The sequence below is a fragment of the Meriones unguiculatus genome, chromosome 4 (genome assembly GCF_030254825.1).
Source record: "Meriones unguiculatus strain TT.TT164.6M chromosome 4, Bangor_MerUng_6.1, whole genome shotgun sequence".
Lineage (NCBI taxonomy): Eukaryota > Metazoa > Chordata > Mammalia > Rodentia > Muridae > Meriones > Meriones unguiculatus.
In genome coordinates, this window is record NC_083352.1 from 100703034 (window position 1) to 100721182 (window position 18149).

An 18149-nucleotide genomic window follows, 5' to 3' on the forward strand; every position below is an offset into this window, starting at 1 on the left:
GGCAAACACGCGTGCACGCACACACACACACACACACATACACACAAAGTCCCGTCTCTAATTGCAAGTGATAGCTGCTGGGAAAGGGAAAATCAGTTTTCTTCAGTGGAATGATATCACACTATTGGCCTCATGCTCAAGAACAGATGGTCAATTCAAAACGGATTCCATGATTTTGTGTGTGTGTGTTTTGTTGTTTTTGAGAGAGAAAGAATTAATCTGAAGTGCTGGTGGTGGTGGGAGATCTGGGAGTTAGGAGAGGAAAAAGAATAAGATCAATGTATATTACATGAAAAAATTTAAAAAGTATCGTTGAAAAAAACAAACAAAAATGTTCAAGTAGAGAGCCAAGGAGATGGCTCAACAGGTAAAAACATTTGCCTCCAAGTCTTGACAACCTGAGTTCAATCCCTGGAATGCATGTGGTGGGAAGAGAGAAGCGACTCCCATAAACGCCTCTGACTACATATGTGTCATGACATATGTGCACACATTCATACACATACAGAACAAATGAGTAATTCTTTAAATGTAAGGCAGGAATCAGTAGACAACAGTCAATGTTGTCCTTTGCTATCTACACACATACACAAAAACTCAAATACACACCTATACTAAAACACACACACATACAGACAGACACACAAACACACACAGAGACACACACCCTTAAAACACCACTACACTCAAATTGAATGTAATCTTAAATAGAGAACAGGTAAAATTGATCTCCATCTCACTAATGAAATGGGGGCTCCTTTCACTGAGGCTAAACTATCCTTGAACTTTTTCTTTGTTTTGTTTTTGAGACAGGATCTCACTATATAGTCCTGGCTGGCCTCGAACTCCCAGAGATCCACCTGTTTCTCCCTCCCGGAGTGTAGAGCTTACATTACACAACACCACAGACTTGATATCTTTAAATAATCCAAGTGTCTAAGCCTCTGGAGCACTTGGACTATAGAAGTAGTGTGTTTATGTGAATAAGTAATTTCTCCTGTATAGGAAAGTGGTATTGCTCTAATTTTGTTACTTCTTGCTTTTGAAGCAACACGGGTTTGAAACTGTCCAAGTGAGAAACCTCGGCAGTAAAGGCAGTAAAGGCAGTTAATCACTTGATGGCCCAGAGAAGCCTTTTTCTCTGAACACAGCAGGTCACAACAAACATCACCTGCTCAAGTTCACCAAGAGAACACACAAAAGTGAAAGCAACCGAAGAGCTGACATTACCACAGAATGGAGCCAAGCAGCCAAAGCAGCCAGTCCGAGTGCAGCCCCAGTACAGATGGCAGAAGGGCTGCAGGCACACTGCACCTGTGGATTGAGGAGAGTTGGTCAACTAGGACCTAGACTGTGCCTAAGCTCAGACTTGAGGATATTTAGCCCCAGACGCAAGAGCTCAACTCTCTTTGAAAACAGTCTTTCTGAGGTGTTTTCAAGGAACTGGGGAGTAGAGACAATATGTCAGGTAACATCTAAAATCAAAGGTGACAGAACTATAATTAAGAGTTATCTTCAAAACAGTTTGGCCTCTGACCGCAGGACCCAAACGGCCCCGGTTCATTGTCTCCCAGCTCTGAATATGTGGCACACTTTAATAACTGCATAGTCATGTCTGCAGAGAGCTTTTCTACCAACCATGAATATTGTTTTTACATTGTTAATTTCATAGAATATAATACCAAATAAACCCTGAAGTTCTTACAGGACTGAGTAATTAAATCTTTGTAAAGACTGCAATCACTTTATAAATGCCTGTGTCTATATAAGCATTGTCTATAAAATTAGCCAAAGATTGCCTGCAAAATCTTAAGAACCTAACCTCAGCTGCCACTTGCTGATCTATATTTCTCAGATATAAGGTGAGGCGTTTTCAGGACTCTTCCATGGATTCTTCTCAACATGCCTAGAGGTCACCCTGGTATGCCTGGGACTTTCTAGCTGCCTATCCCAGGATGCACACCCCTGCCGTGCTACTGTTTCTTCTTCTGTGCTGCAGGAGTCCAGGCTAGACGCACCACCTCCCCAGAAGCAGTCTCTGAACACACAGAACACACTGCGTCGCTGCAGTGAGAGCTCAGCTCGTACTGTATCAGACATTGTGCCCTTGATATCGAGAAGACTGGCTCAGGTACTGCAGGGACACAGAAGCTCATGCTTTTCTTCATCTATCAGCAATAATATTCAAGGAACTCTCAAGCTGAGAAATATTTTAAAAAGGTAATAGACACAAACAAGCATTTTAAACAAAAGTAAATTCAAACAGCCATTAAATAAATGAAGAGTTCCATGTGTGTTTCTGATGTTTTGCAATGCTGGGATTGAAACCCAGGAGCTTGTATTTGCTAAACGAGTATTCTGCCACTCGGCTATCTCTCTATCCAAAGACCTGTTTTAATGATAAAACGTCTAAATTAAAAATAAGGTATTTCACCTATTAGATTTATAAATAACACATTAAATAAGGAGGATAGTACTGCTAAGAGAATGGATATAGATTCAGATTCCAGGAGAAACATGGGATCAAATGATTACATGCAGATGGAAACACATTGTATCTCTGTTTCTTATCCTACATAAGTCAGTTTCACTTGAAAATCAAGCCATGGGGGATGCTTAAGAATGTCCTCCTGTTGGAAGGGTCACCTCAGGCAGAGTAACATACTTACACTGTTGAGGGGCAACACGGGATCCCTGCTCACGTTCAGCTCTACGGTCAGGCATAGGTTGGAAGCAGCAGGTGCATATGGCATGGCTTCCTTGAAGAGGGCACATATACTCCTGGGCTGCTGAAGCACATACATATTCAGGTCAGAGTATGTCCAGATACCAGGTACAGCAGACAAACAATTTACATCTAGAGAGGCAACTATGAAGTACACACGAGAAGGGCCAGGATCCGGGAGGAATTCAAACTACTTCCTAAGTGGCCAAATTATATTCTGCCATTTGAAATATGGGAATTCAGGCTGGTTATAGCTCAGTGAGTATCTGTCTAGCATTTCAGAAGCCTCAGGTTTAATCCCCATCACCAAAAATACGCGTAAACAGACATGCATGCATGCATGCATGCATGCATACATACATACATACATATATACATATATAAATAAAATATAAAATAAGAAAAGTAAATGGACTAGGGTTATTCAAGTCAGGCACAGGCATATACATCTATAATGCTGACTCTTGGGAGATCAATTCAAGGAGGCCTGAAGATCAAGTTCAATGCTAGGCTGAGATGTGTACTAAGTTTTAGGCCAGCCTGAGTTATAAATTTGAAATCCTGTTTCAAAAGACTAAAAAGTCCATCCTGGTCTGTGATCAAGTGTCTATCTGGCTGCTGAGCACTGCTTCCTTGTCCCAACTATGAGTTATAGGAGTGACCCAGAGAACTGGAACAGTGTTCTGATAGGGTAGTCAAGAACGCAGCTCTTAATTACAACCCTAGGTTAGTGAAGACCTAACACTCAGGCTAAGTAGCAGTTAAAGGGTCAGGGCTCCTAAGGCTATCTTCAATTTGGCAATGACCACAGTGTTGCCTGTATTAAGGAGAGGTGTAGGCATAATGTTGTGCACTGTGTATTTCTGTACCCCATATCTGGTTGCAAAACTTGTTCTGAGAATCTCCTGTCTCAATGTTATGTAAACACTGCTCCCCAATTGTTCCCTGATATGTCAGTAAAGAGGCTTGACAGCCGATGACTGAACAGGGGAGAGAATAGGGCTAGACTTCCTACCAGCCAGGGAAGGAGGAGACAGAGAGAAAACGTAGAGGGTTCAGCCATGGGAAAAGGTCCAGGAGACAATAGGAGAGAGTAGCTGAGAAGAGAAAGCCATAAAATGCAAGTATCTTAGGGATTTTGGCAAAGAAGAAGCCAGACTAGCATAAAGGGTTAAGAATAAAATAATACTGCTCAGTTGTTGGGTCTTAAAGCTTGTTACACAAATATAATAGTCCAGTCTCAATTACTTGGGTGCTAGCAGGGTTAAGAGAAAACTGCAACATGCACAATTTTTAAAATACCACTAACAGATAGAGAGAGCTAGAACTAAAGCAGCCAGGCCCAGGCAGGAAACACTGTTATGCTGTCTGCTGCCAGCTCCAGCTGGTAGGCTTCAATCCTCAGAGCTAAGAACTGCATGCCACAGGCTCTTTTTTTCCTTTCTCTCATCTTCTCTGTTTTCCTTTTATGTTGGTGTGGAACACAATGCCTTGCAAATGCTAAGCATGCGCACTCTCACTGAGCCATATCTCAACCCTTCTTTTGATTTTCTCAGTTGGAAACATACAAATAACAGGAGGCTGTTCAGAGGGCTGATGGAGACACAAGACATCCTATGGGAATTCAGCACACTGTTAGAAAAAAAGCCAGTCTCTAATTTGAATAACAGATACAAAATGATCATTTTGGCTTTGGCAAACCTCACAAAACAAACTCCCTGGAGTGGCAGGCTGGAGAAAGACCAAAGTCGAAACCTGGAAGTGTTAATGACTTGGTATGTCAAATAAATAGATATTCAATTTATTCACTCATTCATTCAATCATTTATTGATTTGCTTCCTTCCCTCAAGAGACAAGGTCTCTCTGTTTAGGCCTGGCTGTACCAGAACTCAATATGAAGACCAAATTAACCTCAAATTCACAGAGATCCTTCTATCTCTTCCGAGCTCCCCTAATTTCTTACCAAGCAAGAGGCTATGAGAAGCAAGAGGATAGCTGAAGCAGGAGACTACAAGGCAGGAGAGACATCATAGAGAAACCACAACATAGGAGACTAAGACAAGCTGGGCATGGTGGTGCATGACTTTGATCTCAGGCAGGCAGATCTCTGTGTGTTAGAGGCCAGCCTGTCTACAAAGTTCAGGACAGCCAGGGCTATACAGAAACCCTGTCTTCAAAAACCAAAAACAAACAAACAAACAGAAAAATGAAACCGGAACAACAACAACAAAAAAATCATAGGCTGTAACACAATGGAAGGAAGAGCTCCTGGTTAGATACCACTGTCTCACCTGCTGGCAGGCTGGCAGATGTCGATGGTGCTTCCCCACCAAGGGCCGGTGTAACTCCCAGCTCGCTACTTGAGATTGGGCAAGGAAGAGACTGCACTGCTTGCCTTCTGTATTCAGGACACTGTCTGCAGACAATATATGGCTGACTGTGAAAAGAAGAAGCAGAGCTCAAGTCACACAGGAACAGGCTCCAGGCAGACATCACTGTCACGTTACCATCTATCCCCGGCTCCAGTTGCTGGGCTTTTACCCTTCAAGGCCTCTGCCCTACCTCTGCTCATCTTCAGCACTACTTCAGTATGTGTAAAGAGAGGAGTTAACCCTTCTTTCCTGCCCAGCTCCCATCACTGGGAGGACACTACCCATAACCACCTTGAAGAGAAGTCTGAAAGTGAGGATAGCATCCACCGCAAGATAGTTGCTTCTGTGCTCACTACTTTCAATCCCTCAGACTCCACGCTTCAGCACACTCTACCTTGGACCACTTAGTCCCTACTCAGTAGAGCATGGGCTTATAGGCATCAAGGCCAAGAAAGCCCAGGCTCATGAGAGAAAACTACACTGAAAGTATTGATAGTTCACTCAATAAATGTATGTTCTTCCTTCTTAGAATCAGAGCACAGCTGCAATCTCAGCACTGTTGAGACTGAGGCAAGAGGGTCTCAGTGAGCTGGAATTATAGGTGTCAGCAGCCACACCCAACACTTTTATTTCGATTTTTGTTTTGTTTTCACAGTCTGATAGATTGATTGACCTGAGCACTCTCACATGCTAGGCAAACACTTCACCAATGAACTACACTCCCAGACCTTCAAAAATATTCTTATTTTAAGACAAGGATCTAAGCTTCTCAGGCCAGCCTTAAATTAACTCTGCAAGCCAGGGGATTTTTTTTTTTTTTTAAATATCATGGCCTAGGCCCAAATTGGAGACCTGAAACTAATGTGTCAGCAACTGAAATTAGGTCTCAAAGGGCTATCGCCTCTCAGCCTTGGGATTATGCCTCTCCGTTGATACTACTCTAACAAACTATAACACTACTATTTACAGCAAAGGACTTACAGTCTCTAACTACAAGAATTACATGTGCTTAAGTGGGAAAAACAATACATATGACTCTTTATACATATGCCATAACGAATGAATCAGGACTCAAATGAGGAGCCTAAGAAAATAAAGGTTATTGAAGGGGAGGGGGTTTCAAAACCCACTGAAGAGATTTGAATGGTGGTGTATGCCTTTAATTTCACCACTCAAGAGGTAGAAATAAGCACATATCTGTGAGTTCAAGGATGGCCAGGGTTACAAATATAGACAGACAATTAAGACGGACAACTAAACTGGGATTGGTGGCACAGGCCTTTAATGCTAGTATTCAGCAGGCCGAGGCAGTGGATCACTGTGAGGTCAAGGCCAACCTAGTCTACACAGTGAGTTCCAAGAGAGCAAAGGGTACACAGAGAGAGACCTTGTCTCAAAATTGACTAATCAATTAATTAAAAATCCCATCTGAAGCTCTTAATTTATTCACTGTTGCTCAGAGTCCATCCAGTTCTGGCCATACTCCAGTTTGAAGAAACAATGACTTACTGAAGGAAACTGACTTACTGAAGTCCTATACCTGTACACCCCACAGTACAGGTAAGCACATTCTTAATGTACTTCTCATCCCCAGGACCCACGCTGAGCCAGGCACAGGTCTGACCTGATGTCTGAGGATTCACTGTCCACATCTGACAGCTCTAGCAGGTCCTCTGAACTCCCCTCTTCATCAGAGAAAGACCTCCTAACTTTGGGTTGCAGCATATCTTGAGTGATTTTATTCCTTGCATCCATACTTTTCACATCTTCTTTGCTGCGACTCTTATCTAGATACAAAGGGCACAGCAACATTCAGTGGCAAGGGAAACAGGACTAGGCAATGATCTAAGCAGCTCAGAGTAGAGCTTGCAGCCCAGGCCCCTAAAACATAAGAGTTAAGGGAACTGACCTGGGTGCTGGATAAGGTATGCTTCCACAAGGTTGTTCAGGATGTGGTTTTTGCAGATCCGCTCCACTGGACATCGGCAGGTAGGGCACAGAGACGAACGATCCATCCATCCAGAGTAGCAAGCCGCACAAAACGTATGCATGCAAGGCTGCAAACTAGCAGTACATAAAGGAACAAAGAATACATTTACTGACAAAATCTTCCAAGATCTGCCAATATGACACTCAAACAAAATTGGCAGCAGGCCAACCCAAACAGGAATGCAAGCTGGGCATCCAACCATAAGCCAATTGTGGAGAACTCTATCATCTAACCTAAAAAAAATTCAGAGCTATATGTATTTTCAGGGAGAACAAAGAGGAGATCATGACTTCAGGAATACAAGTCACATAAACACCAAGTGTTTGGGGACTGAAAATTGGGTAGGATAAACCTCCCAAGTTTTCAAACAAAAGCCAAAAGAAGTTTCATCCAAAGGTAATCCTGGGAACTTCATTGTATTATAAGTGTTAGGTCTTTAGCCAGGAAATGTTTAAAACTCAGTACAATGTACATGATCCCTCTACAAGGCAACACCACGTCTCCTGGGTTACCCATGGCCTGTGTGAGGCAAAACCAGGACTGAGCTCAGCTCATGGATTCTATGGCCCCAGTCTCTAGGTTCAAGATTTTCTCCTGGTTGACAAGTAAAACAGAAACCGGAGAAGATTCCAGGGCAAGGAGGACCAAAGTCTATTTTATTTATGGCCATGTCCCCACACTTGCCAAGGGAGCCAGTACTGCAGAAGCTGCCCTAGGGTATGAAGCAGCACACCTCACACAGTCATGCAGAAGGTCTTGACAGATGATGCAGGTTAGTGTCTCCCCCATCTTGTCTGGCTTCACAGAGGCCACTCTGCCGGCCTCTTGTGAGGTTTGGGCATTTCCACGCTGGTCTGCAACCAATAACTGGAGGTCCAAGTCAAGCTCCCCATCTGTAAGACAAACGACAAATCCCAATAGTCACAACCACTGAACTTGAAGTTACAGAAGATCCTCACGTTGCTATTGTCCACAAACAGCAGAGAAAACAAACCACTTGAAAAGACTTTTCTTGTTGTTTTTCAGACAGGGTCCTGGCTGTCCAGGAACTCACTGTAAAGACCACAGAGCCTCAGAACTCAGACATCTGCTGCCTCAGCCTCCTGAGTGTTGGAATTCAAGGCATGTGCCACCATGTCTGGCTATAAAGACTATATTTAAGAAGGTCCCAAATAAGTCACATGTTCCTATGTGCCTAAATTCTGGTTTATTAAAATAGTTGCTGACCTAAAAGGAAAAAAAGAAAGATACTCAGGATGTATGCATAAGACATAAAGGTAACAAGTGGGACAGGGAGAAAGATTGAGGATCAGTTTTATAGTATTTTTTGTGAATGTCACTTTTGTTTAAACAAATAAAATATGACCCCATGTACAAAGTGCTAGATAGAAGTAAAACTGTAAGGTGGTACTTGCAGCTTTAAAATGTTCCTTTGCTTCAAATGCTGGGCCTGGTACGGTTATTTTTATGAAGCATCACCTGTCTCAGTGTTTTGTAAACATTCTTTTCCATCTTTTTAATAAAGGGCTGACTGACCTATAGCAAATAAATAATAAAATGTCCTCTTACTGGGTGGCAGTTGCAATGCCTTTAATCCCAGCATTCAGGAGGCAGAGGTCAGCCTGGACTACAAAGTGAGTTCCAGGAGTGCCAGGTGACAAAGAGAAACCTTGTCTGGAAAAACCAAAAACTTCTTTTTCCTGGTGCATTTACACACACACACAAACCACAATTACTACTACTATTGTTTTTTGGAGATTTTCTCAGGCTGCCCCGATTAGTCTCAAACTCATTATGTAGCTGAGGATTACTTTAAAGATCTGATCTACCTGCTTCCATTTCCCCAAGACTGTGACTATAGGCATGCAATGCCATACTGCCTCAATTTTTAAAAATTGGATGTTGCAGGATATTTGATCTCATGTGAACCCTGAGATTGTAAAAACCTGTAAAAACTGTAAAACTGTAAAAACCTGTTTCTTGATTGGTGTGGTTCAGCCCTAATACACACCTTTAATCCAAGAGCTTTCTGTACACAGGATTTAATAAAATTAACCCCAGGTCAAGAGGCAGAGCAAGTAACCAGATGACAAGGATTTAGGAGAAAGAAGGGACTTTGGGAGAAGAGAATTTAAGACAGCATGGAGAAGGAGGAGCTCTTTGGCCTTTAGCTTGTGGCTTTTTCTTCCTGAGCTAATAGGCCTTTTCCCCCTGGGCCATCAGCTGAGCTAGCAAGCTTCTGCCCTTGGGTTTTTGGCTCTTTGGCTTTTTCCTTCAGGACATGAGCTGAGTAAGAAGGTCAGCTGGGTGCTTTCTCTGCCTCTCTGAGTTAGCAGGTTTTCACTCCAGCATCTGGCTCCTGAGTCTTCATTGGTAAAATGGAACATTTGGATTTTCTTTCTCTATAACAGTTGGGTTTATAGGCTGGGCATGATGATACACTTGGGAGGCAGAGGCAGGTGGATCTCTGTGAGTCTGAGGCCAGCCTGCTCTATGTAGTGAAATTCCGGGACAGCCAGAGCTATGTCTCAAAACAAATAAACAATGAAATAAAATGTTGGGTTTATTACATTTTGCTTAGTGACTTGCAGATACGGTGGAAGTCTGAGGACAACTTGCAGGTCTTAGCTGGTTCTTTCCTTCCACTATGTAGGTCCTGGTGAATTAACAGAGGTCTTCAGGCTTGGCAGCAAGCACCTTTACTCACTGAGCCATCTTACCTGTCCTCAATTTTTATTTTTAATTAAAGAAATGCTTAGGGCTAGAGAACTTGTTGCTCTTCCAAAGCACCGGAGTTCAGTTTCCAGCTCATAACCACCTGTAACTCCAGCTCCAGATGCCCTCTCTGTTCTCCAAAGGTATCAACACACATGTCCATATGCAGACACCCATTTAAAAAAATGCCAAGCACAGAGGTGCACACAGTTAGTCAAAGCATTTGGGAAGCTGAAGCAGGTAGATCTCAGTGAGTTTGAGGCTAGCCTGGTCTACATAACAAGTTACAGGTTAGCCAGCAATACATAGCAAAAGCACATCTGAAAAGAATAATAATAAGAAGAAATCATACAACTATAAAAGTCACATAAAGGGAAATAAATGCAGTTATTCTTTACCTTGGCCTTTCCTTACCTAGTTTCCTTATATGGGGAAATTATTCAGTTTTTTTGTTTTGTTTTGTTTTACTACATTGTTGGTGTAATGTTCTTTTGGAATGCATACAATTTACCCTTGTTCATTCAAATGCTGATTTCTCTACCCCACTATCTGGTATCAATGTGGACATTGCATTGATGCTTATTCTAAGCATCACCTGTCTCAAGTTTGTGTAAACTTGCCACCATTTATTCTCTATACTGTCAATTAAACAACCAGCCCCAATGCTGAGCAATGGAGAGGATAGGGTGGGACCATCCTGGTCCAGAAGGAAGAGGAGGAAGCAAAGGGAGGAGAGCTGAGAATCCACAGGAGAGGTCTTGGAACCATCTGGAGAGATGGACCAGACCTAAGATGACTCAAAGCAAGTATAATGGGCAAAATCTGCATGGTAGGAAATCATGTGGGCTTGGAGGTTTAGGATGGAGTAACTATTGCCCAGCATTGTGTTCCAGGTTAATTAAATAAATCCTAGTCTGTCTGTGGTGACTTGGGTATACAGCTGGTTTAGGACTAACCGTTGCTTCACTAAAAGATGAATCAACAGTAAATATTAATGACATACGACACTATGTAGTGTATGCACAGTTGTCAGTGTGCAGTTCACTTGCTTTGTTTGCAGGATTAGAATCAAATCTAGGGCCTTCCACATTAGGCTCAACCACTGAGTTACATCCTCAACTGATGTATCAATTTTAAGGTCCTCTTACTATTACTGAGCAAATATTGGTTACTCTACACTTTAAGGCCATCATTATGAATATGTTAAGTATTCACTGCTAAGCCAAGCAGCCTAACAACTTTAAGGTTTCTACCTTATATAACTTTTTATTTTTAAAAAGATTTATTTTTATTTTGTACATATGTGTAAATGCCTACATGTATGTACCACATATGTGCCTGGTGCCTACCAAAGACCAAATTGGGTATTAGGTCCCCTAAAACTGGAGTTACAGGTGGTTGTAAGCCATCACGTGGGTGCTAGGCCCAAACTCAGGTCCTCTACAAGAGTAAGGGCTCTTAATCACTGAGCAATCTCTCCAGCCTCTAATTTCCCACTTTAGTTTAAGTTAAATTTCATGTCATATCAACAATTTTTCTTCCAAGTCAGGGTCTCACTATGTAGCTCTGGCTGTCCTAGAACTCACTATGTAGATCAGGCTGGCCCTGAATTCAAGAGATCTACCTATCTTTGTCTCTTAAGTGCTGAAACTGAAGGTATGCAGTACTGTGTCTTTCTTTTAAAGGAATTACTATTATTATTATGTGTGTGTGTGTGTGGCACATATATCATAGCATACATGTGGAGGTCAGAGGACAACTCCGTGGAGTCAGTTCCTACTTTTACCAGTAGGTGGGTTCCAGAGATTGAACTCAAGTTGCTAGGCTTGTACACCAAATTCCTTTACCTGCTAAGCCACATCACCAGACCTATACTTACATTTTCTATGTAATTGTTGTGATTCTTTGTCTGTTTCTTTTTCAAGACACAGTTTCTCTGTGTAGCCTTGGCTGTCCTGGACTCACCTTTAGACCAAGTTGGCCTAGAACTCAGAGACCCACCTGCCTCTGCCTCCCAGAGTGCTGGGATTACAAGCGTGTGCCACTGCACCTAGTATTAATTATTGTGATTCTTATCAATCCCTCCATAAGCCAATTAATTTAATTTACCACAAATGTTCAGATAATCCAGTTTTTTACCCAGGACATTATTTCTAGAGCTCTTTTATCACATTATTCCCACAGCCAGCTGTCCTTGAACTCTGATCCTCCTGCTTCTATCTCCCAAATTCTGACACATAGATTATGCAAACAGAAAGAATTCTAGACTTTCATACAGAAAAATGCAAGCTGTTACTAGATCCACATGCTTCTGCAAAAACGGGAAACCCACTGTAGGCAAACTCCACCATAGCACAGAGCACAAGAGACCAAAGGATGCACAGAACAGCAAGAGTCTAACCTCCTTTCATCTTTTTTTGGACAGGCTCCAATTCCTCATGGTCTTAGGTTTCCAACAGAGAAAAGGATGCTTCTTTGTCTTGGAGAACTGGAGAAAGGCTAGAGAGTTCACCATTTGAAAGAAGTGAACTATATTTTTGGGGGGAGATGACTGCATTCTCAGGTCCTGTGAAAGGGGACAAATAAGAAAGGTTCTGATTTATCTGCTTCAGGATAAAGCCAGGAAAGAGTCACTGATTTCTATCAAATGCAGTTTGTTATCAGAAGCCTCACCTTAAGAATGATGCATGCCTTACACAAGTACTCACCCATGAGTCAGACCTTAAATGCACTAGTGCCCATCACTATGCTAATGAAGCTAAAGGCAAGTAGCATATTCACATGGAAAGACATGCAGGGAGGTCCATAATCGGATCAGCCCTAAATCCTGGGTCTAAGATGTACAAGTGCACATTCTTACAATCACAGAATGTATATCACATACTAAGCACTCCAACAGAGGTGTGAAGCAGACATACTTCTGACAGGAGTGGGAAGTATGGTAAAGGGAATATCAGCAAAACAGAGTTCTGACCTAAACAGACAAAAGCTTAAGTGTCACATTCAACTGGAATAAACTTGGCTAAAAAGTCAAGAAAGTTTGCATTATCCTCTATTTTATTCATAATAATATAGTACAATACATATAATATTCAAATGATAAGCACTAGTATTTGAAAATAGAAGAAACTGCTTTATTCTATCTAAAATATAAAACAAGGGTGGTGTAGGGAAATTATTTCAGGAACAAAATAACTCATTTACTGAAGAAAGAACAAAAATCTAACTTCCCAGGCCATCTCCTGCCTCTAACCTACTCATCTTCTGATCTTCAGAGCCTTTTATGTTCAGCTTTTAATTTGATGACAAAGATTATATAAAATGGCACTTCTACGAAAGGTCCCAGATGGAGACTGAACATATAAAGATACTTTTTATACCATCCCACATCTGGTAGGTACTAAGTATTAACTATAATTATTTTGTTAGTATGAAAATACTTCAGCACACATATAGACCTTCTTTATTTTAAAAAAATTACAGAAGATACGAATGTATTACCCATTTGAGGAAATCTGATTATCAGAACGTTAATAGAGCCTTTTCAGACTAAATACTATGCACATGGATAGATGAAATAGAATACAAATAAAATAATACAGTAGGTTTGCTTTGCATGTTTATATGCTGCAGGGATCAAATGAAGACAAGAAAAAAAGGACAAGCCATAGGAGCAGGGCATGTAAAAGTAGTTCTAACCAACACACTGTTCTGGGTAAACCTTGAAAACATTATGATAAATGAAGGAGTCAGTCATAAGACCACATCTGTATGACTGTAAATAGAAAAGGTTCAGAACATGCAAATGCATGGATACGTGAGTTTCCTTTTAGGTGAGTGTTCTATAGTTAACAGTGATAGCCATCTAACTTTGTGAATGTGCCTAAAGCACTAATGTGTACACTCTAACTGAGGGATATTTACAGCAGATGAATTGTACTTACATGAAATTATAAAAACACTGTTACCATGGTCCCTAATGTTTAGTCTTTCTCTTGAGAGTGAAATGTCAGTATACATGACTACAGAACAGTTACTAATATGGATTTAATGTATCTCAAGGAACAAAAAACTGTCATTGTGATTCCCATCTCACCAGAGCTAGAGGAATGCTTTTGCCCTGCAGAGGTCAGCTCTGGCTCCGAAGAAGAGGTAGAGGCTGAGGGGAAGAGGTCTGATGTCGATGTTGATGGCTGTGGTTCCTCTAAACATGTTTGAGCCATGGGTGACAATGGTGGAACCTGGCGGTCATCACCCTTCCCTGGACCTGAGGAATCTTTGGTCACATGGAACATATTTCCTTTATTGGCTTCTGCAGGCACAAAAATAAAAGGAGTACACTTAGAACTCAGAAAGACAACACTTAGGAGGGGTAAAGGGCCATTCCTAGGATTCAAAAGTCCTTTACAACATCCAGGCCTTTGCCATGTGCTCACTTACCAAAGGATTCTTGAGTCAAGTTTTGTTTTTCCTTTAGAGATTCATAGAGGTATGCCACAGCTAAAAGAAGATTAAACAAATCAGGAAATGGTGGCCTTAGTGGAAAGTAAGACCACATTGCTTATGATCCTTTGACCACATCACAACCTGTCTTTTGATTTTCTTCATTTACCATTTGGTAACAATATTCAACAGTTTAAGTAATTCTAATAAAAGTGAACCACATTTACCAACCTAAGTATAAGCAAGCAACAAAAGGGAAAAATGGTCTCAGAAGGAGACAAGGGTGAAAAAGTAATTCACTAATAACTATAAGCCACTAGAAGGAAAAGATGTAAGATCCTTCTGTGTGACAAGAAGCTGGTTTTACTTTAAGAGGACTTAAGGAATATTAGTGCCCCCCTTTTTTTCCTCCTTGTCAAGAATGACTTTATGGTGGTCTTCAAGTATTTCAGAATAACCTTCAAAAATTCTCCCAGCTCTCCTCACCCTACATGGAGCTGGATCCAGTCTAAGATTTGCTGCCTCTTGTAAAGTCGCCAAGAGCAGAACTGCTAATGGTTTCTGGGCCCAAATCTGGATTTTATTCCCACACTCCAATTCTACTGTTCAGCCCAGCCCAGCCCAGGCAAGCCCAGCCCAACCCATTTACTCCCCCTTGGCTGCCATTGTGCGATGTGCAGCTCCTGACGGCATTCTGGAAGAAAAGCCCTGCCTGAAGAGTCAGTATTCCATCCAAGGGCTTACACCAAGAACCTCCATAATTGCTGCTTTCTATGGAAATGTCTGTTTTTACACATGTTCTTTCTGAGGGGGTTTTCTAGCCTCGGCTTCTTGGTGCAACACCTGGGAAAAGTATCTATACCAGTTAGTTTTCCTCTCTTACTGTGTTCTGGCTCATTCTTCCTGTATACCAAATAGATGATATCCCCACTCTGTAAAGGGTAAGCCTGCTTCTTAACCAGTCGCATCTTGTTGATTACTGTTCCATTTGTGCTGTAAAGAAAACAAAAGTGTAAGTTGCCCTACTCAAAATAACTTAATAGAATTAACATTTTTTTTACCACCATTAAGAAACCTGCTCAGCATTACCATTTTGAAAATACTCAGAGGGGACAACAAATTATTTAACCATTTATATACGCAAGTAGAGCCTGACAATGCTCTAGATAAAAAGCTTACCTGTTACTAACTACTTACCGGCAAACTAACAACCCAATTATCTAAAAGACTGGTTTTCTTTTTTTCTTTTTTGTAAAGATTATTTTTTGATCCTGCCCTATTTTTTTTAAATTTTATCTGTATGATTATTTTGCATGTGTAGGTGTGTGGGTGGGTGTGGGTTTACATGTGTACATATGCAGTACCTGCAGAGGCCAGAGGAGGACATTGACACTCTTGAAACTGAACTTACAGATGCTTTTGAATGGACATGTGGGTTTAGAATTGACCATGGGTCATCTGCAAGAGCAGAATGCTTTTAACAGCTCTTCTATTTCAATGCAGGTTCTTTCTTGCATGCCTCAAGGTAGATCCTGACATCTGATCCTGGGGTGGATCCTGAAGCAGCACAGTGCTATCATTTTCTTCTTTCCTAGGCAGTTGATAGCTTTGTCCTTTCTCTCCAACAATCATGACCCCATTCAATTAATTCCTTAGTGAGTCCTGATCTTCCCAAAAGATACATTCAGAACAAAAGCAAAACAAACTTTGGGCTTCACTAAAGATGGCATTGCTCCTGTGCTCAGAAGATACAGTCAATTATAATCACACTGCTAGATGAGGAGCCACAGTACATGTCCTAGGGCCAGAGTGTAGGGACAGAAAGGATTCTATTGGGAAGAACTTTTTGGTGGAGACCTACTGGAAAAATCAGGAAATGAGTACATGATGGCCAAAGAGCTCAAGACACTGAACAGAAAAATTCAACAACTGAACCAGACCTTGGCTCTGCAGCTTCATTCCTGAGATCCAGCACTGGAAAGAATTTGTATTTCAGACTTGCACAATAATTCTCTCAGGTCAAGGAATGGCAAACATTTTCCATAATTGGCATTGGTTCAAATTCTGTGGTCACCAAGTCTCACTCCAAATACTCAGCTTTGCCACTGAAGTACGACAGCAACCAAGGGCAGGACAAAACTACACAGGCACACCCATGTCCCAGTAAAACTGATAAAAGAGTATGCAGAACTTAATCTTGACCCAATCTTGACTGGCATTCTACAACCAGGCATCCTCCAATTGTCCACCCTCCAATTGTTCATAGTCCTTCTCAACAAATGGAACCCTGCTCTCAGACTGAAGTCCAAATGCTCTGCTATGGTCCCTACTCATCACCTGAACTGACCCCACAAGTCCTTATGCCTTTGCCTGGACTACCTGCTTCTCCTGTAGCACACCCCTACCCCAGGAGGCTGTACCTCTCACAAGAAAGAGAATTATCCCAAGAGCATCCAGAGGAATCAGCCCACTAAAACCCAAGTTGGAATTTGAACCCATACAACTGTCAAAAAGTAAGTCTACATTCTCTTAAGCTATTAAGTTATGACAACTTGTTACACAGCCACAGGAAGATGGCTGTAGAACTCTCTATAAAGCATTAAGAGTTAAAGAATTTGATCTGCTATCTACTAAAACAGAAAAAAGACCATGACTTCTTCCTAGAAAACCCTCTTCCCAGCTTCTATCCCTGAAAACTTGTCACCTAGGTGCCTAATCTCTACAAATGTAATCACCTGAAACCCCAAGACTCAAACTTGGAGCAGGGGGATCATGAGTTCCTCTGAGTTCCACAGAATAATGACATTGTATCAAAAAACAAACAAACAAACCCCTAAAACTTATGTAGTTGATATACAACTCAATATACTACCAGAAGGCTACCTACTGCTTGTACCAAATATAAAACAAGCACATTCTGAAGCAGTGTTTCCCTTCAATAGATAATCAGACATAAATACAGAATTTGAAGATCTACTGCAAGTCAGTTATAGTAGGGAAAAAAAATCCATCCTAAGTGAGGTAACCCAGAAGCACATGGTATATACTAACTAATAAGTAGATATTAGCCATATAATATAGGATAAACCTACTAAAATCTATAGTCCTAAAGAGCTAAACAATAACAAAGACCCTAGGGAAGAGGCTTTGCCCTCATTCGGAAAGGCAAACAGGACAGACATCAGAAGTAGGAGAAGACAGGGAACAGGAGCCTACCACAGTGGGCCTCTGAAGCAAATGCTAAGACTCATAGCCAAACTTTGAGCAGAGTACAGGGAATCTTATGGAACAAGGGGGAGACAGAAAGACCTGGAGGGAACAGGAGCCCCACAAGGAGAACAACAGAGCCAAAATATCTGGTGTTAGGGGGTCCTAAAGAGACAGATGAATCAACCAAGGACCATGCTTGGCTAGGACCTAGATCCCCTACTCAGATGTACGCCAAAGGCAGCTCAGCCTCCAGGATCTTTGAAGGTTCCTTGTCTCATGTCATGTCTGGGCTTTTTTTCCAGCTTTTAATTTTTTTTTTCATTTTTATTTTTCAGTTTTATTTATTTATGTTTATCCTACATACCCTTTCTATATATATTGTGGTTAATGGTTTTGTGTTTTTATGGGATTCCCGAGTATGTGAATGAGTGTGTCTCTAAGTCTATAAGCTTTTCTTATGTCTTTCCTTAGGCTCTCTTCCTTCTGTTTGTTTTGTGTGTGTATGTGTGTGTGCACGTGTTTTTTGTGTTTTGTTTTTCTTTTATTGTTGTTTTTTGTTTTTTTTTTAGATAGGGTTTCTCTGTGTAGCCTTGGCTATTATGGATTTTGATCTGTAGACTTGGTTGGCCTCAAACTTACAGAGATTTTTCTGCCTCTGCCTCCCAAGTGCTAGGATTGAAGGCATGTGCCTCC

General features: G+C 41.4%; 1 protein-coding gene across 1 annotated transcript in view; it reads right to left on the minus strand.

The window, feature by feature from the left end:
- Chfr (checkpoint with forkhead and ring finger domains) overlaps window positions 1–18149 on the minus strand; it is a 31815-nt gene that overhangs the window by 8524 nt on the left and 5142 nt on the right. The window contains 10 exon segments of the mRNA XM_060382657.1: window positions 1231–1314; window positions 2670–2789; window positions 5018–5163; window positions 6723–6885; window positions 7008–7162; window positions 7822–7981; window positions 12205–12369; window positions 13900–14115; window positions 14244–14303; window positions 15130–15239. Coding sequence (XP_060238640.1) covers window positions 1231–1314; window positions 2670–2789; window positions 5018–5163; window positions 6723–6885; window positions 7008–7162; window positions 7822–7981; window positions 12205–12369; window positions 13900–14115; window positions 14244–14303; window positions 15130–15239 — 1379 coding nt within the window.